Source organism: Pezoporus flaviventris, unplaced genomic scaffold, assembly GCF_033815535.1.
Source record: "Pezoporus flaviventris isolate CSIRO_AGI_PZ_B2104156 unplaced genomic scaffold, CSIRO_AGI_Pfla_v1 ptg000213l, whole genome shotgun sequence".
Taxonomy (NCBI): domain Eukaryota; kingdom Metazoa; phylum Chordata; class Aves; order Psittaciformes; family Psittacidae; genus Pezoporus; species Pezoporus flaviventris.
Genome location: NW_026892761.1, coordinates 5,759,660 through 5,784,386, shown reverse-complemented (window position 1 = coordinate 5,784,386; position 24,727 = coordinate 5,759,660). Strand labels below are relative to the sequence as shown.

At 39.9% G+C, this 24,727-nt stretch overlaps 2 protein-coding genes across 2 annotated transcripts in view; both read right to left on the bottom strand.

The window, feature by feature from the left end:
- Window positions 1–310: 310 nt before the first annotated feature.
- LOC133262416 (translocating chain-associated membrane protein 1-like 1) lies at window positions 311–11,789 on the bottom strand. Its single transcript, XM_061441578.1, has 11 exons — window positions 11,375–11,789; window positions 6,677–6,795; window positions 5,623–5,739; window positions 5,479–5,537; window positions 4,597–4,681; window positions 4,057–4,127; window positions 3,872–3,976; window positions 3,610–3,753; window positions 2,605–2,765; window positions 957–1,136; window positions 311–565 (listed from the first exon to the last, which is right to left on the bottom strand). The coding sequence occupies exons 1-10, from the start codon at window positions 11,412–11,414 to the stop codon at window positions 1,063–1,065; spliced, it is 975 nt and encodes a 324-aa protein (XP_061297562.1). The 5' UTR covers window positions 11,415–11,789; the 3' UTR covers window positions 311–565; window positions 957–1,062.
- Window positions 10,210–24,727, bottom strand: part of EYA2 (EYA transcriptional coactivator and phosphatase 2) — a 166,684-nt gene continuing 152,166 nt past the window's right edge. Inside the window, exon 13 of the mRNA XM_061441576.1 lies at window positions 10,210–10,465. Coding sequence (XP_061297560.1) covers window positions 10,395–10,465 — 71 coding nt within the window. The 3' untranslated portion in view covers window positions 10,210–10,394. The remainder of the gene's footprint in view (window positions 10,466–24,727) is intronic.

Here is a 24,727-nt window from a genome sequence, read left to right as displayed (position 1 = left end):
AGATGATCTTAAGGTCTTTCCAACCAAAATCATTTTGTGATTCTGTGAAAACCCTTGAGTCAGTCTAAAGGAAATAATTATCTACAGGTTTTTCTTTCTTAAGAAAGAAAAGGTTTTTCTTTCTTAAGAAAGAAAAAAGGTTATGCTTGGTGAAACATTCTTTCCAATATGGTTTGAGTACCTCCCTTGAACATCTTCTGAATAGACTCAGAAGTTTAAAACATTAATTATAAACTTAAGGGGCGGGGGGGGGGGGGGACGGGGGACAAGCAGTTGAGGAAAAAATTTCTGGCACATCTAACTACAAGCATGAAACTGGCTCTTTAGAAATAGTTAGAAGTTTTGGCTTTTATTTCAAAAGGACTAAGATTATATTATAAATTATTCAGCTACTTTCCTTCCCCCCATCCCTGGCGAATACAAGACAGTACAATCCAGTGCAAAAGCCAACAGGCAGTCTAGTATTTTTCCTAAGGCACATGGTTTGCATCTTTACTGAAGATTAGTCTCACCTTCATACTGAAAGATTAGTGATGTCCTGTCAGAATTTGTCCTCTTTCTAAACCTGCAATTTTTAAAGAGAAATCAGGTATAGAACATGTTTCCTTTTTTACCAGGCTACTTCAGATATAACTGTTATTCCATGTAAGATGAAGAAAGAAAAAATTATTGGGAAGAGAAGGGGAGACAGACAGGCACAGTAAAATCTTTTTGGTACAGCATTCTCATTTTCTAAAAACAAACAAATAGACTTAAAAAAATAAACTTAGATTTACACAGCCTTCTGCAGCATCTGTAATGCAAATATTACAGAAATGTAATAACTTCCGATCACTGAACCAGAAGTTCATGCCAATTCAGCTGTTGTGAATCTTGGAGATGCCTACCAAGGTACCTCAGAGATGACTGTGTCATAAATGTAGAGTTATCAACAAACTTATTTAAAAAAATATAACCTGATAGTGTCCATTAAAATAATAAGACATCCAAGTAACAGCTCTGTGGTGTCAATTTTTTATGTCAAGTCTTCCATCAAATGTTTTCTGATACTAGCTTATATCCTCATACTGTTTTTGATTTTCTTGTTCTTGGTGATGCTCCGTCTTCTGGCTTTGCTGCTCCGCTGGCAAAGTTCGCTGTAATTTAAAGTACAGTAAACAAACTCAATTTTGCTTCACATGAAAAGATAAAGAAACTAGACCAGGGAAATAAAATACATTAAACAAGTGTATAGACACATTATCTGAATTCTCATCTTAAGAACTGCAGGACAAGAGGTGTCTACCTTCAAGTAGACTACAGAAATAACTTGCAGCTTTGGCTGCAACCAAAGTAGAACCCAAGCTTCAGTGGAAGCCAAGCTCTACTTCAGAGTATCTCTACAAGTGTGAATACTTTTGCAATTACAAATAATTAACTGATAAACAATGTACAACATCTTTCCACATATGCTGCCAGAGCTGTAACACCTGTGCAATTCTTTGGTTTGCTCAATGAAATCAAAATACAGTAAAACTTCTGCTATTCCAAAGCATAAACTGTCTTGGGAGCTTAATTGCAATGAAGTTATTTATCTGCAAAGAAGAGAAGAATCTTAAAGATTCTTCTGGAGGAAGAAAAGAAAAAAGAAATTCTCTGCAGGTACAGTCAGAACAGAAAGGCTGCTCTGGAATGATAAAGAAAACCCATGTTATGAGCACCACTATGGCCTAGAATCTACCAACTGGTTTCAGCTAATGCTGACTCAGCTAGTAATCTCGGAATGCAAAGAGCTTCAAGGCCTCTTAGTAGAAACTATTATATAAAGATCAACTTCACAGAGAGCCAGCCTGTGGTAAAATTCTCAAGAAATCGCATTTTTCAAAGCTCTACCCAAACCTCAGAAGTTATTCCCAATTCTTCATACATAATGCTATCCAGAGCTTTATATATATATATATGCTAACAAGAATATGCAATTTCACTCTACCAAGTCTTCACAAGTCCCATTTAACTAATTTAATTGATATAACATTGGCATTCAGAAATTATACAACATCATTCAATTAAAAGCCTTTCTCCATTAGTTCTCCTTTGCCAGACATTATGATGTTCCTTTTCAGAGGTTTGATGTTCTTTACATGACGTGTCTTTATACAGAAGAACTAACTTTATTTTAATGGTCTGAAACATAATAGAAGTAGAATTTATAAAATACAGAAGTGATTTCAGGTACTTCCCCCCCCCCCCCCCCCCCCCCGTGTTAAATCCAAAAAAAAATATTAGTGGCATTGGAAAAAGCTGATTTAAAATGGAAAGAAAACCCTGGAATAATTTAGGCCAGTTTCATGAAATACTACTTGCATTTTGATTAACAGAGAGTTCAGTGAATAAACCTGAAAGGTACCCTGGCCTAACGCTTAATACAACTAGCACTGTGTGCTGTCCTCTTAGCAATAGGGAATTTGAGAAGATGTCCTAACATTTGAAGAGACTATAATATTACCTATATTATCTGCATGTCAAAAGACAGATATTTTCCTGTTTTATAGAATGGAAAGATGTGATACATTTGGTATAAAAACATTTGGCCTAGAAGCGATCTAAAAAATCTACACCACTGACCTTTGCCTGGTTCCTTTTTTGTTCGTTTCTTCTTTGGGTTATTTGTTTTTTTCTCTGGAATCTGGTCCTTAATACACTCCCTCCATTTCTTCAGCTGAAAATGTACAAATTTCTGCATCATCCAGGCCTGTGTTAGACAAACAGCACCCAGGCAGCCAATCCTAGTAAGATTCGAGATTTTGGAGACACTTAGATGAAAGTTTCAGTTAACCATTAACAGACTATGAGTCTGTACTTATTTTATTTTTTTCTCCAACAGGCTAATATAAAAACAATGAAAATCTTCATACCACAAGAAAACAGACCTATCAGAAGGTTTTGCCCAAGACAAGATGCAGCACACAAGAAGTGAATGGGAATTGTATGCAAGCATATTACTAGAAGCAATTGGGTTTGTCAAGGAGCTATAGCCATAGGTTTCATTGGCTGACAGGAAATTGTGGCATTGAGGCCCCTTCTGCCAAGCAATCTATGAATGAGAAATCACATAGATTCAAAATTCCTCCCACTCCTTTGATTACAGGCATTAAGTTATAAGAGAGAATGTTGAAGTGATGAGCTTATGCTGAAAATGTAATAAAATTTTTAAATTAACAAGCAAAAAGAAAATATGCACAAAAAAATTTTAGGAAGGCACCAAACAAATAACTAGTTAAAAAATTATGGGTATTAATATCACCAAATGATACTATGTCCAGTACAGACATTGGGATGGGAAGGTTGGGGGGGGGGGGGGAGTTTAAAGAGATTATTATCCCAGGAAGTTTATTTTTAATTGTTTTTCATTTCCCTCCCTCTCTCCCTCCCCCACAAAAATTCTGTTCTACTTCTTTTGTGAAAAGGAGATAGAAAAAGAGAACAAAATTCCCCATCCCTTAAATACTCAAGAGGAAAACATCACCCAGGGAAATTATTCCAACACATTATCCTCCTATATTGCTTTATGAAAAGATTCTTTGAAATCCGCCATTATACACACATGAATGTCTACTAGCCTTGGTATACCTCACAGGGAGTGTATTGAAGTTTCCATCTGCTATGGAAAAACCTGGATTCTCTGCTCTTGCCAGACCAAATCCAAATGTGAGGACAGATAAAGTTACGGTTAAAAGACGCACCATTATGAAAAGTAAAGCCCAAATGATAAATCTGAAACAAAACAATGAAATTAATGTGATTTCTCCATATAATTTACATACATGCAAATCCATTTGTACACAATTAGTAGCAAAGTTCTGAATTTAAATTAATCGTATGCAAGATTTACCCTTTTTGCATGTTTTCATCAGGGAAGTAGAAGAGACGCAAGGCATGAAAAATGAATTCCACAAAATAGTGAGGTACCACCAGAATTAGCCCCAAATGCTGCAAACTATAAAACAGAAAAGTTAGAAATTTCAATGAAATTATGAAAATAATAGATCTATTCATAATAAACATGCAAATACTTACTTTAATATATAGGCACCAGAGATATGAGTAATGTAAAGGCAAATATAACATAGCTGCCTTGGTATATCTTCCTAAAATTGGAGAAATTATAATAAATACTGTTACAGTTTAACTGTATTTTCCAAAGGAAAAAATCTATTTATTCATTAGTTTTGGTTATTTTTTTTCACAGTGCTATATAAACTTCTGGAAGAAGTATCTGAATCAAAAACTACAGACCCCCTAGACTAAATATACATAAGTAACTGAAAACACAAATCACAGAATGGTTTGGGTTGGAAGGGACCTTAAAGCTTATCTAGTTCCACACCCCTGCCATGGATATGGACACCTTCCGCTAGACCAGGTTGCTCCAAGCCCTGCCCAACCAGGCCTTAAACACTGCCAGGGATGGGGCAACTTCTGCCTGTACCTCAACACCCTTGCAGTAAAAATACAAATATGTGGACGTTTATATAGTTAATATAAACAAAAGTATTAATACAAATAATTGGAAAGAATCGATATTTAGTTAACTGTACTGACAACTTCTCTCCATACCTTTTGGACCTTTTGGAAGTATAGCTCTGGCAGTGCATGAAGCCAATAGGCTATCTGGCATATATAGAAGAATTTTTCCTGAAAACTAAGCAATAATTCAGGTTAAGAAAACACAAGCTTTCAACATGAGACACAAGATTTTATTTTATTATCTTAGATTAATTCAGTCTGACTCATTATAGTTTATGATTTCTAAATCACAGTAACCACAAATACAAAACAACTCTGGTGACAGTTTTTTGAATCAGCATCCATTAACCTTCTTGATAGCACATTCTGAATCACCTTTTGAGACAGTAGGAAGGAAAAAAAAAACACACCAAAACATCTAACACACAGAAACAGTTAATCAATTGAGGAGTGGAACTCCCTAAAAATGCATATTAGCCCCCTTCCCTCCATCAGACTAACTGGAGAAAAACAGAACTGGGGGGGCAGACAAACAACACCGTTTTGTAAGTCATGTTACATAAAAATAAATACACCCCCCCCCCCAGCTATAAATCCTCTCTAATTTGAAGATCCATTCTCCAACAAATACATTTCTTAGCGTGAAACATTTCAGCAGTCCTGTTATATATCCCATCTTGCAAACACCTTCACTTTAACTGAGCTACCATGGTTAAGTTAAAGAAAGTTGAGAACACATGTTAAGTATCTCTTGGATTGATGTGCAGTTCATTAAAAATTACCTGTGGATAAAACAGCAATTTTCAAGCAGAACAAAGTACTTTCACCAAGTTGTCATTCTTATGCCTTATGTCATAAGAATGACATAATATCAGTCACTGCCTTATTAGTGGTTCCCTAAAATTTGGGGTGGTTAAATATTCAGTAATTGGAATAACCACAGTTTTTTCAAATTTAAAATAGAACACTTACAGCATACGAGAAAAGGGATAATCTTTCCAGAACGAGGTTAGGTTCATTGCGAATTCTTCCTAAAGAAAAGGGTCATTGATTTAAAGACCTTCTTAATATTTTAAGCCTATTTTTTAAGTAAAATCAGCAAACAGAGCTACTTACTGCATTCAAAATACTTGCTCCCCATATAAATGAAAACAAGTAGAACAATGCAAGCTGTCCTGATTCATTGAATTTGGTCTTCTCCTGTTCTGACAGCTGCAGATACCTATTAATTTTCTAGAAACAAAACGCAGATCAATAAATGTAATTTCCAAACCACAAAAGGTATTTTGGAGTTAGTGTTCACTCCCGATTCCTCATTCTGATCTTCCATTCCTCAATCAAAATACATAGTTCCCACCATTTAAGACTTTGATCAAAACTTTGTATGACAATTAGCTTCAATAAGACTCACCACTGTGGTAAAGTTCACATGGAAAATAGTCAGATAATGTATTAAGACTAATTTTTTTCACCCATAATCAGTCATAGCGCTAAATTTTTGCAATCTCTTTGCACATTTAAAAACCAGCTGAGCTTCTGTGGTACAGATGATCTATTTGATAAGACTTTCTAAGACTATTCAATAATAGATGGTTTTCACAATGGCTTTAACAAATTCATTTTACTTCGCAACTGAGTTGGTGTGAAAGAGCACACATTGAAGCCTCAGCCCTCTCTTTGAGGCAAAGCTCAGCTGACAACCAGAAATCCATCACTTCAATAATTTTTGGTTTTAATTGTTCTAATATATCTTATGAATCTAATGCAGACCTCATTCACAGGTATCTTGAGCACACCATGAACATTTAATGTCTGGTTTTACAGAAAAATGTAAGTTATATTGACTGAAAGTAAAATTAAGTGGTTTATACCATCAATAAATAGAAGAAATATCAGTTTAAAAATATCACAGTATCATTTAGACTGGAAAAGACCCTTAAGATCGCTGAGTCCAGCCATTAACCTAACACTACCAAACCCAAGTCCACCACTAAACCAAGATCTAGTTGCATTTTTGTCAAATAACAAAAGGATTGATCGTAACAGGGCTTCTAAATGCTAAACCATTTGTGTACCATGGCTTACACTTAAACTTGCAGACAAACTCTTAGCAACTGATGGCTAAAAATAACATGATTATAAGTAAATGACAGCCCAGTAATAAACTTACATCTAATATGCACTCCTGGATTACAGCATGCACTTTAATAGCTACAAGCATGTAGAAGCTGATTGTGGCAATGTCTCTTCGACCATAGTCGTAAAAATCAAATTGCCCAGTGTTGTCATCTAAAAAAAAAACAAAAAACAGAGAAAAAAGAAAAAGTGTGCATTTTTACATTCTCCTGAAGGAGTATCCTGTGCAACCACAAAGGGCAGCAGTGACCAATGTTCTTGGAAGTTGTAACTAGTGCCCTGTATCCATTTAACGTAAGTTTTACATTTTTGAAAATTACTTCCTATGCCCGATTAGTTAACCTGGAACTTCTTTTCCTTCAATACAATGATACCATTATAAAAGCCTAGAACAAACTGAGAGCACTTTACACTGACCTGTTGCTTCAATCCATTTCTTCCATTCTGGGCCATTAAAAAAAAAAAGAAAACAACACACCAGTAGCCTGTCCTCTGTAATTTGGCAGAGACCAAATGAGATTCCATCTTAAGAAGTAAGACCATATGTAGGAAAAAAGAAACTATATGGTGAGGATAGTATCCCTAGTAGTTCAACACATTGATAAGTAATAACTTCCTGTCCTGGGTTCAGCAGTAGCAGTCATGTTTTTTCCTTTGTGTTAACTGGTGCAGTGCTGTGTTTTGACTTCTAGTTTGAGAACAGTGTTGGTGAAGCCGATGTTGTCGGTTGTTGCTAAGTGATGTTTACCCTGACCAAGGACTCTGTGAGGCTCATGCTCTGCCAGGGAGGAGGGGAAGCTGTGAGGAAGCAGAGACGGGGCGCCTGACCCGGGCTAGCCGGGGAGGTATTCCATAACACAGCACGTCATGCCCGGGGTGGGGGGTAACTGGGAGTTACCCGGAAGGACAGGAGCTTCCGGGTGGAACTCGTTTTCTTGGCCGGTGGTATCGTATTCTCTTCCCTTGTTATTTTCCCTTATCATTGTTTTAGCTGATAGTAGCGGTGGTGATTTGTTGCTGGACTGTTCTTGTCTCAACCCATAGGAGTTGCACTCTCTCGATCCTCCTCCCCGTTCCTCCGGGAGCGGGGAAGGGAGGCGGAAGGGAGGCGGAAGGGAGGCGGAAGGGAGGCGGAAGGGAGGCGGAAGGGAGGCGGAAGGGAGGCGGAAGGGAGGCGGAAGGGAGGCGGAAGGGAGGCGGAAGGGAGGCGGAAGGGAGGCGGAAGGGAGGCGGAAGGGAGGCGGAAGGGAGGCGGAAGGGAGGCGGAAGGGAGGCGGAAGGGAGGCGGAAGGGAGGCGGAAGGGAGGCGGAAGGGAGGCGGAAGGGAGGCGGAAGGGAGGCGGAAGGGAGGCGGAAGGGAGGCGGAAGGGAGGCGGAAGGGAGGCGGAAGGGAGGCGGAAGGGAGGCGGAAGGGAGGCGGAAGGGAGGCGGAAGGGAGGCGGAAGGGAGGCGGAAGGGAGGCGGAAGGGAGGCGGAAGGGAGGCGGAAGGGAGGCGGAAGGGAGGCGGAAGGGAGGCGGAAGGGAGGCGGAAGGGAGGCGGAAGGGAGGCGGAAGGGAGGCGGAAGGGAGGCGGAAGGGAGGCGGAAGGGAGGCGGAAGGGAGGCGGAAGGGAGGCGGAAGGGAGGCGGAAGGGAGGCGGAAGGGAGGCGGAAGGGAGGCGGAAGGGAGGCGGAAGGGAGGCGGAAGGGAGGCGGAAGGGAGGCGGAAGGGAGGCGGAAGGGAGGCGGAAGGGAGGCGGAAGGGAGGCGGAAGGGAGGCGGAAGGGAGGCGGAAGGGAGGCGGAAGGGAGGCGGAAGGGAGGCGGAAGGGAGGCGGAAGGGAGGCGGAAGGGAGGCGGAAGGGAGGCGGAAGGGAGGCGGAAGGGAGGCGGAAGGGAGGCGGAAGGGAGGCGGAAGGGAGGCGGAAGGGAGGCGGAAGGGAGGCGGAAGGGAGGCGGAAGGGAGGCGGAAGGGAGGCGGAAGGGAGGCGGAAGGGAGGCGGAAGGGAGGCGGAAGGGAGGCGGAAGGGAGGCGGAAGGGAGGCGGAAGGGAGGCGGAAGGGAGGCGGAAGGGAGGCGGAAGGGAGGCGGAAGGGAGGCGGAAGGGAGGCGGAAGGGAGGCGGAAGGGAGGCGGAAGGGAGGCGGAAGGGAGGCGGAAGGGAGGCGGAAGGGAGGCGGAAGGGAGGCGGAAGGGAGGCGGAAGGGAGGCGGAAGGGAGGCGGAAGGGAGGCGGAAGGGAGGCGGAAGGGAGGCGGAAGGGAGGCGGAAGGGAGGCGGAAGGGAGGCGGAAGGGAGGCGGAAGGGAGGCGGAAGGGAGGCGGAAGGGAGGCGGAAGGGAGGCGGAAGGGAGGCGGAAGGGAGGCGGAAGGGAGGCGGAAGGGAGGCGGAAGGGAGGCGGAAGGGAGGCGGAAGGGAGGCGGAAGGGAGGCGGAAGGGAGGCGGAAGGGAGGCGGAAGGGAGGCGGAAGGGAGGCGGAAGGGAGGCGGAAGGGAGGCGGAAGGGAGGCGGAAGGGAGGCGGAAGGGAGGCGGAAGGGAGGCGGAAGGGAGGCGGAAGGGAGGCGGAAGGGAGGCGGAAGGGAGGCGGAAGGGAGGCGGAAGGGAGGCGGAAGGGAGGCGGAAGGGAGGCGGAAGGGAGGCGGAAGGGAGGCGGAAGGGAGGCGGAAGGGAGGCGGAAGGGAGGCGGAAGGGAGGCGGAAGGGAGGCGGAAGGGAGGCGGAAGGGAGGCGGAAGGGAGGCGGAAGGGAGGCGGAAGGGAGGCGGAAGGGAGGCGGAAGGGAGGCGGAAGGGAGGCGGAAGGGAGGCGGAAGGGAGGCGGAAGGGAGGCGGAAGGGAGGCGGAAGGGAGGCGGAAGGGAGGCGGAAGGGAGGCGGAAGGGAGGCGGAAGGGAGGCGGAAGGGAGGCGGAAGGGAGGCGGAAGGGAGGCGGAAGGGAGGCGGAAGGGAGGCGGAAGGGAGGCGGAAGGGAGGCGGAAGGGAGGCGGAAGGGAGGCGGAAGGGAGGCGGAAGGGAGGCGGAAGGGAGGCGGAAGGGAGGCGGAAGGGAGGCGGAAGGGAGGCGGAAGGGAGGCAAATAACATTCACACGTGTTACAAAAATACTTGAGATGTTCCTATTTACTAAGAGCGGGAAAACATACCAGTGAAATTCAATTCAATTCAATTTAAAAAGCATGTACCAGGAGCAGTAGATCTAAGAAAGCCGTATTTTGTAGAGGTGTCTGTCTTTTGACCCACAGGGACTCATAGCCACCTCACTTTTCTTTATACACCTGAGACACTGCAGTTGAAAAGAAAGAACTTGGACTAAAACTAATCAAGAGCCATGCTCATCCTGAGTTACAGGCTTGTATGTCTAACATTTCCATCTTTCAGTTTTCCCTTGAGAGGGCATTAATTTCGATGTCTCTTATCTATACAGTCACTTTTCATAAACATCAAGGAATTTTGTTACCTTTACGACCTTTACCCTTGTGAAACTGTTTGCCTTGTCCAAAAGCCAAAGTAGAGAAATACAGACATCAAACAACTTTTTCTTTTTTCTTTAAAGGAAACTCAGTGAGTTGTCAAGGAAGCAATTGCTGCTTCCTGTATCGTGAATGATACATTAAGGTCCTGATGCACAGGACATTCATACATCTCTAAGTGTCACATATCCTACTTCTACATTTGAAAGCGGCTTGTGGTATAATCAATGAACAAGTAATTGCATAGCAAATGCTATTGCTGCCTGGTCCCTAGCACTCCTTTTCAAAGTGGATCTTTACTAGCAGTATATTCATTGTTTTCGGAGGGCCCACACTGACGCCTCAAAACTGCTTGTGCAGAACTCCACACCTCCTATTAAAACTAAAGGAGGTTATACATCGTTCATTCCATTGTAGATATATACATACACATATATACGCACATATGTATGCAACAATGTCGTGGTTTAAGCCACTTCTTCATAGAAATCACACTGCAGGCATCTTGATAACTGACACATGGATTTGACTTTTGTCTCTGCTATTTTATTTCTATTTGATGCTGCTCAGTAAAACTCACTCTGTCCATCTCAAGTTTTCAACACTAAATATCGTGGGAAATATTTGCAAAATATGATAGATATTCATTCCTGCAAGCAAAGTTGATCAATGAATTATTTTGAGCATACTGAATGCAGTCAGGGTACTACATTATTTGAAGGGGCCACAGCACAGACATCTCAAGTTTGGAAGTCAAGATTAGAACAAAAGTCATATATTTTACTAATTTTGGGGGGAAAAAAATAGCTAGAAATGTCTCCCTTTGTTATTTAAAAGTATGATTGAAGCAACAACATCAGTTACTTGAGAATAATAATGTGATATTTTTTAAATATAAACCACAAAATCCATTACTAATGACACAAGAAATCATGAATAAAGAACAAATATATAGAAGAGTACAAAACTATCGTTACTTGATAACTCTTGTTGATTTTATCAAAAAATGGAAAGAATGCATGGTTTTCATATTAAATTTATATTAAAATGCATGTCAGTAGCAGTGTTAGCCATGGGAAAAATAACCCACTTATTCACAAGCAACAGAATGTATCACAAACACTAGAATGTATCAGTGAATATAGTATTAGTAAATCCAAAATTAGTCAGACAAATATGAGAATAATACTATATTATAAAAGTAAATTGAAGCAATGAAAGGAAAAATAAAGTAATTTTTAATAGTTCAGCTCTTGCATTACAAGAATAAATAGACATGATTTAATCTCACCAATGGTATAGGTGACATTGTACTGCAGAGCAACAAACATAATGGCATTCTTGGGTGGGACCTGAAATTAAAAAGAGAAGCAGAGAAAAAGTATCAGTGTTTTCAACAAGCTAGACTATAAACATCTAAAACTAGAAGGTTATGCCATCAGCTCCATCAAAATGTTCTTCTACATGATTTAAATCAAAGAGGTCCCAAGAGTATTATTCATCTCCACAATATGGAGGCTCGTCTTGTTACAAAACCTTTACCATTTACTGCATAGGGTCAGACGTTGAATTATGTCCCTTTACCTGACAACTGATTCTTTTACTAAATAACATTCTAAAGTGTTTAGAAGTGTAAATGGCTTTAATCTTTTTAAAAAGTTAAAAAACTCTTAAATTAAATCAGATGGAAGGTTTCACCTAACTTTGCAAGATACTAAAAAAGCAATGCTCTGGCTAAGTGTCCCATGAGTAAATAGATAATTCAAAACATCAGAGTAGAATTACAAGGTTAATCAATTTCTTGAATGATAAATCAAGCATTTTCTAAAAAATAACATTACAATAAAAGTAACCAATGTTATACTTTCATGTTACTTTTTCTCCAATGGCAAAACTAGTAAAAAATTAAAAGCCACCAAAAAAAAAACCCCAAAACCAAATATAACACTTTCAGCCATCCCCACCTCTTCAAAATATTTTGCCATTCCTATGCTGCAGTATATTTAGCCCTCATCTGTAGCAATGGAACTGTACATAAAGTGGATTACTGTAAGAAGTAAATGTGTTTGCTTGGTTTAGTTAAAAATTACATTATCTGGTTAGCACAACTTTAAAAACAAACATTTGTGCTGATATAACTGAAAGAGTCATAAGCTCTTGCAGGATACAAGTGGAAAATAAAAACAATCAAACGAGAAAACCCACCCCTGGTTCCTTTGCTGCAAAAAAATAAATCAATAAATTAAAAATGCAATACATCCTACACTGTCAAGAACAAATGCATTTATTATGTTTGTAAGCACTCAGTTATCCAGATCATAAATCAGAGAAGTACAACAGGCATAATCTTAAAACTGGTGTAAAAAAAAAACATTGTTGAGAGGTTGGTTTTTTTTGCACTTTCACTTCAGCTGATCTTCATAGCTATGACTTAAAACAGAGAAATAGAAACTGAAACCAGAAAGCTACTTTCGTCAGATGTTACATCATCGGACAGTGTAATTAAGAACATTCATGAGTATATGAAACAAGCACTAATTTATCCAGCTACAAAGTAAGCAAGAGGCACAACAATGCAGAATAATATATGTAGCAAAAAAAGGGAGGAAAAGGCGAATTGCTTCAGTATACTAGGAGAACACCTGTGAAATTAAGCAGTAGAAGAGTCATAAGACTGAAAAGTTCTGTTAAGAAGGAGCCTTATTAAGGAAAACGAAAGTACCAATCTTCCTGGCATACAAAATTGACTTTCAGACACTGCAGTTCTATGAGCAATCTAACCTTTTGTAAAAGTCAGCACTACTATCAAAAGGCGCAATTCTGCCTTTCTCTTTACTGCCAGTTGCTCCTTGTCTCTGTCCCACATTTATGTGATCAAAAGTAGTGGCATGGTGAACTGGACAGCAAAGTTATACAAGTTAAAATTGACCTAGCAAAACAGGAGAGAGAAAAACCCCTATTAATATTAACACATACATTTCTTAATATGCTGCACGTAAGTTACATATAGTTATTGAGATAACCATAAGTAACTTGTGTTATGCTTTTAGTGTTCTTGTTTGAATACATACTATTATACTTCTTATTGTGCAATTTAAACAACTGCATATTCTTTTTGATGCAGAAATCATTTGTTTGATCGAGATACCTCTCTGTTATGGGAGGAACAGGGGTGCTATGTTACAGGTTAGACCTCTGTATTGCAGCTTTGCCTCATTCACTGCAGAAAAGCAGGTGTATAGGAAAGCTGGAGAGGGGCTTTTGGCAAGGGCATGTAGGGACAGGACAAAAGAGAATGGCTTTAAACTGACAGAGAATTCCTCCCCCCCCCCCCCCCCGTACCTCAATTATGAACCCCATCAGGATGAGCATCGCCAGGAAGGACGCAATATCCTCGAGGTTCTGAACGATGACCTCATGGTTTATCACGGCCGGAGTCCTGTATTTCCTGCGGAGCCTCATAGCAATGACAAACCGCACCTCAGCGACCACCACCTCACGCACAGTAAAACACCGCCAGCACAAAGAACCCGCCCCGCTTCCGGGTTCGGGCGAATCAACCTTAAAGCTGCTTAGGATTGGCAAGTTCTGGCAACAAATCGTGAAGAGCGGTTTCTAAAGGAGGCGGTGTTTCTGAGGCCGCCGGCTCCCTGCCAATCCCACATGGACTGGGTTGTGCTCCCCTGCAAGGCCGCAGCGGACCATAGTGGGCGGGGTTTGGCTTGTGGCGGGTTCTGAGCTGAGGGGGTCCCGCCTGCAGCGCCTCAGTGGGGTGAGCGCCTTTGCCTCTCTTCGGTTCAACCCGGTGTGGCCTTTCCGGAGGCCGGGCTCGCCGCAGCTCCGGTGGTGGCCAAGTAGCTCTGTGCTCCGAAAGCCCTGCGATGCACGTTGGTCGGACTGCTATCCTCACGAGTCCAAGGGCTGTGGTGGTGGGAAGCGGCCCCTCATCACCCACCTCTGGAGTTGTGCTGTGCTCCCTCACCTGCGACTAGACAAAGACGTTGAAAAACTCTATTGTCTCTCCATTAAAATGAGAGAAAGAAGATTCAGAGTGCTTTGTGGAATTTAGGGGGAAAAAAACACACCAAGTTATCAAAAAACTACTGAAGGGAAGAGTGAAGGCTACAGGGTGGCATAGCATCCAGAGAACAGGGTTGGAAGAGGGAATAAGAATTAGGTCCATCTGGCAGCCGGATGTCCCCCCCCTGCTGTGCTGACTGGCCTCAGCTGAGTATAAGGTCTGCCTATATCCACGCAACAAATAGGACCTGAATTCAGTTCAGCTGTGAAGCATATTTGCTTCCTATCGATTATTTAAATAGGTGATGCTCACTGAAGCTAGTTTTTAGCGTGCCTGAGTTGCTTTGTTACATGTCCTGCTTAGTTGTTAAGTTTTGCTATGTTCTTACTGCTTTTTCCAGCCTCTTTTTTGAGTTTCAGGCTAATATATTCGGAAACTGGACTTGACATTTGAAATGAGGAGTTGCTACAGAGCACAGGTGTTACTTGGAGCATTCATTTGGGAAGCAACTGCCATGCATGTTCTTTTTCTCAGCTGAAAAGAGGAATTAAAACCAAAATACTTGTAACAAGTTGTTTACAAATCATGGGGGGTTTTATTAAAAAGAAACAATATAATTGAAAGTATTTTGTAATTGTTGAGCATAATTGCTGCTTCCTTTTTTCTAAACCTACAAAAATAATAATGACTGAGAATTAACTGTGATTCAAACCAGTTTCATTTCTTCTTGGGACATATCAGAGACAGGAGCAAGGAATGCTGAGTAGGAATGGGAAACAAGAAACAGGAACTTGGAACTTAATTTTGGAACCCAGAACATACTAATTTCATAGAATCATAGAATAGTTAGGGTTGGAAAGGACCTTAAGATCATCACAAGTTCCAACCCCCCTGCCATGGGCAGGGACACCTCACACTAAACCATATCACCCAAGGCCTCGTCCAACCTGGTCTTGAACACTGCCAGGGATGGAGCATTCACAGCCTCTCTGGGCAACCCATTCCAGTGCCTCACCACCCTAACAGGAAAGAATTTCTTCCTTATATCCAATCTAAACTTCCCCTGTTTAAGTTTTAACCCGTTATCGCTTGTCCTATCGCTACATTCCCTAATGAAGAGTCCCTTCCCAGCATCCCTATAGGCCCCCTTCAGATACTGGAAGGCTGCTATGAGGTCTCCACACAGCCTTCTCTTCTCAAGGCTGAACAGCCCCAACTTTCTCAGCCTGTCTTCATATGGGAGGTGCTTTATGCTGTTCTTTTCACTATATTAGAGTAAGCAAGCTCGTCAAGATTTTTATTGCAATATTAAGATGCCTACTGTAAGGCCTTGAAAAATGTTATTTAAGCTCTAAGTCCCAGGTATAAAGACCCAGAGGGTTTTTTATCTCTTTGTTTCCAGTGTTTCTCTGTTATATGTGGGCCCGTTTCACTTACAGCCCACTGTGTTGTTTCCATTGCCCTATCCTCTTAACAAACAAACTTAGCAAACGCAGCTATTCATATTTTCATGATTGTTTTTTCTGGTAAAAAAAGTAAGCAAAACAAAAAATCCCATGGCCTTTAGTTAAAAAAAAAATATTTCCACTTTTCTATTGTCATTTTATTTATTTAGTCAAGGAATTAAACAGAAAATTAGAAAGTTATGTCCCACCAGCCACCTAGGTTGAAAATAACTGCAATTATTTTCTTTATATAACTGCTTTAATAGTTACTCTGCTGTTAATATTTAATAACTGTTACTAACTGCTTTAATAGTTACTGCTGTTAAGTTTTATTGATTTGCTGTTCTTCTATATAGAAAGCAAAATGAAATTAATGTCTTTTACAGAATTGTAGAAATCAATTGGAGATCTGCTTTACCACACGGAAGTAGCTAAGAATGGCTCCTTTACTTTGTACTTCAGTTAAACAAGAAGACCTAATTCAGAATTTGAGTGGATCCAGAGAAGAAAAAAGATCCAGTTATTGTCATGGCGTAAGTAAACCTAGTTTACAAATCACAAGGCAGATTGGCTATATGATTTCTTCTGTGTGTTAAAAGACTATCCAAGATTGGGATTTTTTATTTATTCTTTTTTTTTTAATTTTATTGGGCACTGCTTAAACACAAGATAGCATAGAGACTCTCTAATGGAATTTAGGATTAAGCAAACAAGATAAATTCACTGTGGGGAATAATGGTACCCTGTAAGCCATACAGTGGTATCAAAACACGTTCACAGTGTTCTTTTGGGACTTTGAGATGAGGGAGGAGAAATAACTTAGGAAAGATAAGATGGGAAAACAGAAGAGACGGGGGACCTGTGTAAATCATTGAAGAAGTCAGCCTGGGGTGAATAGCTAAGTGTTTTGCCTGTTCACAGTCTTCCTAAAGCTCACTGAGTTCTAGTTTATGGCACATAAAGGGTTCTACCTTAATTTAAGAAGGATAATGCCAGATATGAAGCAAAACACAGTGTAAGCTATATATATAGAGAGAAAGTGATTATTAGGGATTAAAATTACAAGAGCCTATTAAGCATTGTCCATTTGGGGAATAAAGGAATTTAAAAAATGAGCTAAGAAGAGAGGTTTTTTGTCACACTATAAGTTTTCATATGAAGAAATAGTTTTGGGCTTTCCTTTAAAGTATATTGTCTAGTCATTTTTGCAGACGGGACTGTAGATGACTGATTGATATGTTTCTGCATGGTATTTCTTGCTTCTCTTTCCTCTTCATAAACCACTACCGATAGGCTTCTATTTTGTAAGAATTAAAACTCTGGACTTAGTCTTTGGGTAAATGTGTTCCCAGTTTTACAAAAATGAAACTGTGCAGAAAGGGAATAACATTTGTAGCATCAACTCTACAATACTGAATTCTGAAGCTTCTGTGCTGCAGTTTGAGAACCATCTGCCTATTTCTTGATATACTACTATCTCTGAAAAAAAGAAAACTGTGTTAAGAATGTGCAGGGTAAGTCATATAATTGGGACAGGGAGGTAAAGCAAGTGTGGATTTTTGCCTGTGTCATATAATTAATATCAAAAAAACATTCACAATTAAACAGCAGTTGAAATAATTTTACTATAATATGTAATTGGATGATAACTGTAGAGCCTTAAGAAAGGCAGGAAAGGATCAGGTACTATATTTTAGGTAGTATGTAAGAGTGAAAAGCTGTCTTGCTGTTCTATAAAAAACAAAAGTAGAAATCCAGTTCAATGTCTGCATCTGGTAAGCAATTACTGGCTGTTATGTTGTGCATAATGTGTGCAATTTCTGTGGGGACTGATTGCAACTTTTATTTAGAATCCATTAAGAAAATAAATATTCTACTTACAGAGCAGGTGGAACATCTGCTGCATACGTTAAACCAGCAGTCCATTCTGAAGAGATCATACATTGAATACAAACCCCTGTATCCATATGGTTTTATGAAACCTTTCCTTTCCTTTCATTCTGAGACTGGTTCTTCCTCTCAGGCTGAAAATCTGGTATCGTTTTGTTGGTTTGAAGGGTGTCTATTGGGTGATGAAGTCTAGTTTGCAAGACTATATTTAATATATTTAATGTTATATTGTCATAGTAATATGTGCTTTTTCTACAGCTTGGATTATGATAATAAGTGACCTCTTTTCAGGCTCTTACGTTTTTAGCCATGTGTGGGGCAGATTTAATTTCAAACAAAACTGTTTTAGGGAAAATTTAAACTAAAATACCCTCTTAAAACATTTCCATAAAACATTTCACGTTTGCATTTTTATTTTGTAAAAGTATTTGTCATCATTGGTATGTGTCTACCCTCATAATAACCATTTCCTTTTCCTCCCTGATGGGTTAATATAGCAGTAAAACAAACAAAAAATTGCACTTTTTACTTGTTTTCCCAATTTTTTAATGTCTGACTAATAGTGGAAGAATGAGCATAATATCTTCAAATGCAATGTATACACCTGGACACAGAGCAGGTTGAGAGTCTGGAATATTACTGATATGATATATGGAGACTGCACAATGATCCAATAACTGGTATTAATTCATGAATAACTTTTTTTCCTCTACATGTTTCCCTCCCAGAGAAAGTGAATTCTTTATTGTATTACATTCTTGCTGAATAACTAAAAGTGCCACCAAAACATAAATAAGAATGAAAGCACAGGTTAGAACTATTATTTCACTTCATAACTAGAAAAACCCATGAATGTTCCAGGCTTACTTTACCTGAACTTTAAGATTGTATTAGTAGACAAACAAAAATATATGCTGTTTTGCAGATTACAGAAATGGTTAGGCTGAAAGGGGCCTTAGGGAATCTCTAGGCCAACCTTCTACTCAAATCATGATCCACTTATGAGGTTAGACTAGGTTGCTCATTACTTTATTGAGTCTTTGAAAAACTCCAATGGAATATGATCTAAAAAAAAAAAAAAAAAAGATGCTAAGGCAGGAATGATGTTCAGCCAGGCCTTTAGAAATCAACTATAACAAGGAGTCATGACCATTCATTACTAGTCACCTCTGTTTACTTTTTCCAGACTGAAGACATATATGTGTGTCACAAACAAGTACCATCCAACCTGGTTTGTGAAGTTATGTTGTTACAACTCACAGCCAAGCTGATAGGGTTCCCAGAATGATTTAGAGTGCTGAACTCCCTATTAGCTTTACTTCCAAAGAAAACCTTGTCCCATCTTGGTGCAGTATTATTTTTGTGGCTGCAGAGTGCATGCCTGTATGCTTCAGGGATAATAGCACTACACAGAAGCAACATACATTGCTTGTTACAGAATGGACTTGGAAGCTGAAGTTCTGTCCCAGATCCCTCTCAAGCCTGTCAAATTCTAATACCTGATATTGCCTACCTTCTTTCTTTTTGTGTGTTTGTTTTTATGATGGCTTGAAGGTAGTAAGCATATAGTTAAACTAAGGAGTGAAAAGACTTGGGTTTTAAGGTCTTGTCTTACATCTTACAATTCACCAAGGGATAATGAAAAATGAGACCAGCTGAAGAAATAGCGAGCCATTTCCAGAGGCTTTCAGATGTTTGCACTCAAAAGGAAGAGAGAATGCACATCCTTTTCTCCATCCCAGTGTTCCCTTCTGTTACATTCCAAGCTGATCACTAAGGCCATAACACTGAATTCACCTTGTCATATGCAGGGAGGGAAAGTAATTTATTCTCCTTTTCATGTTTTTGCCATTTATTAAATGGGTAGAGTAATGCTTGTACGAAGTGTTTTGCATGAAAAAAAGCAAAGTATTTTTAGTTGCAAATTATTAACAGTAATACACAAAAACAGACTAATGAGAAATAAATTATTAGACAGTTGGAAAAACTGTTCCAGTTCCTCTCAATTTTCTGTCAACATTTCTATTAACTGTTATTGTTCACAACTTACTCAATAGACACAAGAAGGGCTTAGATACATTAGTAATTTTTAATTTGCTTACGAGATATTTTATTGTCCTTGAAAGACGATAATTTCCATGCATTGAAAAAACAGATGAATGTCCTGGGTGAAACTCTGGACTCACTGGATATTACAGGGCCTGGATGTCACCCTAGGGTTTTATGTAATAAGCTATTAATGTGACATTTAAATGGATAACCCTGCAATGCAAAGACTAATATTTCATTCATGCATTAATATGCTAAGCAGTCTGTCAAGGAAAAAAAACCTAATGACTAGAAAAGATTGAACTGAAAATAAACCTTTTTTTTTTTTAATCTGATATTTCTTTATCTTTTATCTGGGTGGATAAACCCTATGGATTGTTCTACCTAAGTCTAGTGAGAGACATCACTGCCCATGGCAGGGGGGTTGGAACTAGATGAACTTAAGGTCCTTTCCAACTCAAACCATTCTATGATTCTGTATTATGCTTTCTTGAAAATTTCCTGAGCTAGTGTCTCTGTAGTTGTGTGTCAGTGTATTACTCTGCTATGGCTTAGCTGTGGTATGACCTAGAAGCAAGTCTTCTAAAATGGGATAAAACAATTTTAAAAAGATTTAATCCACTGTTGAACTTCTTCACTCCTAAAAATGCAATACACCACCAAACTTTAAAAGGGAATTGAGAGGAGAATTTTTATTTTATCCTGGATTTATATCCTGACTATATTCGTATTACAAATTGAAAGTTTATGTGTGAATATTTCAAACCATGAGGTTGATATCACACACATGCAATTTGTCAGTCAAGCCTGGGCAGTGCAGATAATAATAGCTAAGTGCAGATACACAAAAACCCTGATATCCTTCTCAGGATTTTTTTCCCCCTATTAGCTTTTATCTTGTAACAGAGAATATTCATCACAGCTGTTGACCAATAATATGTTCTGTAGAAGCAGTTGTTCTTATTCTCCACAAATAATAGCATCATCTCTCTTCTGTACAAAGGTTACACCAATTAAGCATTAAAGAAAAATTGAAAATTAGTAAGTAGAAACTACAGAGAATTAGTGGTCTTGTGAATATAAATTTTATAACCTAAACCCACAAAAGGAAATATGGAAAAAATACTGAAGAATCTGTTTTTCACTTTTCTGTCCAGAACCAGGTCTCTTGCTACTGTAACAATATGAGAAAGCAAGACTGAACAGTTTAAACTTAGCCTTATTTCTCTTTTCTTCCTTTCTTTTTTTTCTCCCCCAAAATCTGTTATCAAATCAGTTTCTCACAGCTAAAACCTTACTCTGCTAAACAGCCAGTGAGATATTAATGTTGAGAAGAAATGCTTCCTGATCATGTGTATATACAAACAGTGAAAGGTGTAGTCTGTATTTCAGTGGCTGGAATAATGTAAGGTGTACACTTAGGACCGTTAAAGGAGAAATTAATCTATGTAGTGCTATTTCACTTTATGCTTCTGTGATTTAGTTGTCTGTACATTTAAAATGTATTAATTAGTGGAGTATGGTACAAGGTGTGTTCATCATGGCTTCCGCTGTATGTATGTATGTTAGAATTTTGTAAGGAGTTTTATAATGGTTTTAGTCACAGAGAAATGCTCTTCATCTGCTTTATCTTTCTTTCTTCCTTTGCTTACAGATTTGTAAGATTAGTCTGTTCATAAGATTTCTTCCTTTACTTATAGTTCATAAGATTAGTGTGTGCTGAAAAATATTGTTCTTTCCTGTTACATGGTAACCACATAGATCTATTTTACTAGTGAGATTAATGAGGCACTGATGAAGGAATCTGCTTGTAAGATGTATCCGGTCATAATTTGTGATGAAATTAGAGGTGTGTTTTGAAGGCCCATATGCTTTCCTTTTCTCCAGAAAGTGTTGTCTGGGGTGTGTTGAGCTTTTTTGAATGTGTGTTCTTTGGAATTATGTGTGTGTCTTCTGGTCATGGTTGCCACATGCATTCTATAGAGGGGTTCCAGTTGCCTTATTTTTTTCTCTGCTGCTATTACCATACAAGAACCATTTTGCTTCTAGCCTTTGTCCTTTTATCCATGCTTACTAAGATTTGTTTACAGAATACTAGACATTTAACTGTAAATTACATGGCAAAAGCATGTCTGGACTGAGACTTAGGAAGGATTTTGCATTTGCCTGTTTGTCTTCCTTGAATTGCATTTACACTTGAGGCATTTGATGTGGCTAGAAGAAGATAATGCTGTAACGTAATGAGAGGTATGAGAGTTCTTCTTTTCCATTGAAGCGTAGGACAGATTGTTCCATGATTGCCTCACTAAGAAAGCATCAAACACTACCGGGTAGGGTTCTGTTAGAGGCCCAGAAGGGTGACTGCTGATACAAGAGCCACGCAGGTCAGTATAGGATGGCTCATCCATAGTCTTGGTGTTGACACTAACCAGTTTAAACACACTCTGATTGCTTCTCTACATGCTGCTATGATAGAGAGATAGCTGTGCCCCTTGAGGAAAACTTTACCCTCAGGATTTTTTAATGGTTCTCAGGCAAATCAGTGAAGTGTCTTTGCTAAAATCTTGATGTGAAAATGAGTATTGAATCCTATAGTGAAAACTGTTCTGAATAGCATTTGCTAGAGGTGGGTGATTATTTGCCGGCATTTTTTTTCCCAGTGTCCTAACCTACAAATGAACGCTAGGGGATGCCACACTTCTACCAAAGTTACGGGACTGGGGACAGGGCGGGGGAACCTGCCAGATCTGTGAAATTATTGCCATTCCTTTCCACACACACAAAAAAAAAAGTAAGGAAAACAGCTTTTGGTCATTTGATGTAATAAGGGTATTTTATTGGAACGTGTCTGAGTGAGAAGAAATACATAATATTTTAATTCTTTACTAAATGTCTGGGGGAAACATCCTTATTAGGTAAGTATAAAGAAGTTAATTTTTCAATATCTATCCTCTAGAAACATCTGAATAAAGATCAGGATACCATCTGAATAGGTTACATGCAAAAGTACGTGAAGAACAGTCCAGATACTGTATACAAAGCCACATAGCTGTTTAGTCCAGTTTAGAAACTTTGACACCCTTTGACAATAAATACAGAACAGCTTAGGGGTTTGAAATTTGTTACAGGACAAGCCTGGCTGTTCCACACTAGAACTTGTTTTTCCTTTAAATAATTTACATTGATTTCAAGTGCTTGTAGAAACTATACAAAATAGAAATATTTAAATGTTGGACAATTACATAAACTTTCATCATTTTACCACTAAGAACAAAATCGTGTAAACATGTATGTAGATGACTTTTTTAATTAAACAAAAAAACAAGTAACTAAGGAGGAATTACAACCTTACCTTTCAAAGAAATTGCCTCTTACACCATTTGCTTTACAAATCTTTGCAAATAGAAGCAATATTAAAGGGAATTTGTAATTATTATGCATTAGTTGCATTGGATCACTTTTTTTAATATATTTTACATTATTCAGACAGCTGCACTTTTTGCCCTGTACAGCCATGCAGCTCAGCCCTTAAAAAGAAGGCATAGTATTTGTTCAGAAAAACATCAGTATGGGGTTTTGGGTGCAATTTGAAATGCTGGTGGTACTCTATGCTGTCCATCCATCAATGTCTAAGTTTTCCTAAACAAATGCATACATAAATGCAAGTGTTTGCTGCAAATATATTGTGGGTTTTGTGGCTTATGGTTTTGTTTTGGCTTTAATGTAAACTCTCAAGAGAGAAAAAAAAGAACAGGCTAAGTGCTAAAAGGTTCATTTTGCTCACAGGAATGCAAGGAACTAATCTTTGTCAAAACACTGTAGATCAGTGAGAAGCACTTTGAAGTTAAAACACAGGAAGTCCAGGGAACTGGTCAATATTTGTATATAGTTTTCTTTTTGTAGTGGTGACTTTGGGAAAATGGGGACATACAGACAATTTGAACAGATCAAATTGCCCCTCACTGTTGAAAGGGGTAATCTCCCTCCTTCCCTCCACTGCTTGTGGCTGCAGAGTCTAACCCCACCATTGCATCTACTTTTCTGCTGATTAAGCAAACTGAACGGGCTCACTGCAGGGTTCTACAAATAATGGAAGAAGTGGGAATATGTGGCTGGGAATGGGATTGGTAATAATAGTACCCCTTTCAGTAGCAGTGAAGTCTTATATAAAACTTAACCATCATGTTTAAATTCTAAGGACTTATTTGGGAGCTGAACTTGAAACATATGTGCTGATAGTGTCCCTGGTCTGGTAAAATCACAGTTTAGAAAGTATATTCTTTGTCTTTCTACATCAGTCCTTATCTCTATGTCAGCTTTACAGGCTTTATTTAAGTAATGAAAATTATTTTGATCTGCAGCCTAAAGTTAGAACAGCTTTTCCTTTTTTAAGTATTTTTCTGCATTATATAAAAACAAAGAAAAATGTGCTGTAAAACAGAATTATAACAACCAGATTTTTTTTTTTTTTTTTTGCCTCTGAATCATGTTTTTCTGCTGTGTTGAAATGTTTGCACAGTGCTACTGTCCAGGCTTGGTTGTTTTCCTAATTCTCATCCCCTGAAAGAATAACGAAAGTAATGAGTGGTGTCCCTCAGGGATTGGTGTTCGGTCTGGTCTTGTTCAACATCTTTGTCACTGACATGGGCAGTGAGATTGAGTGCACCCTCAGCAAGTTTGCTGATGACACCAAGCTGTGTGGTTCGGTTGATACACTGGAGGGAAGGGATGCTATCCAGAGGGACCTCGACACACTTGTGAGGCGGGCTGATGCCAACCTCATGAAGTTTAACCATGCCAAGTGCAAGGTCCTACACCTGGGTTGGAGCAATCCCAGGCACAGCTACAGGTTGGGCAGAGAAAAGATTCAGAGCAACCCTGCGGAGAAGGACTTGGGGGTGTTGGTCGATGAGAAAATGAGAATGAGCTGGCAGTGTGTGCTCGCAGCCCACAAAGCCAATGGTATCCTGGGCTGCATCAAAAGGAGCATGACCAGCAGGTCCAGGGAGGTGATCCTGCCTCTCTACTCTGCTCTCGTGAGACCTCACTTGGAGCATTGTGTGCAGTTCTGGTGTCCTCAAGATAAAAAGGACATGGAACTGTTGGAACCAGTCCAGAGGAAGCCACAAGGATGATCAGGGGGCTGGAGCACCTCCCGTATGAAGACAGGCTGAGGAAGTTGGGGCTGTTCAGCCTGGAGAAGAGAAGGCTGCGTGGAGACCTCAGAGCAGCCTTCCAG

Bases quoted from the DNA above. Each gene is read 5' to 3' on its own strand.
- LOC133262416 (XM_061441578.1), bottom strand. From the start codon at position 11,414: ATGTTTGTTGCTCTGCAGTACAATGTCACCTATACCATTG. The intron at 4,128-4,596 runs GTATGGAGAGAA...CTCCAATTTTAG, and splicing joins ACTTCCAAAAGGTCCAAAAG to GAAGATATACCAAGGCAGCT. The intron at 2,766-3,609 runs GTATACCAAGGC...GAATCTTACTAG, and splicing joins TTCAATACACTCCCTGTGAG to GATTGGCTGCCTGGGTGCTG.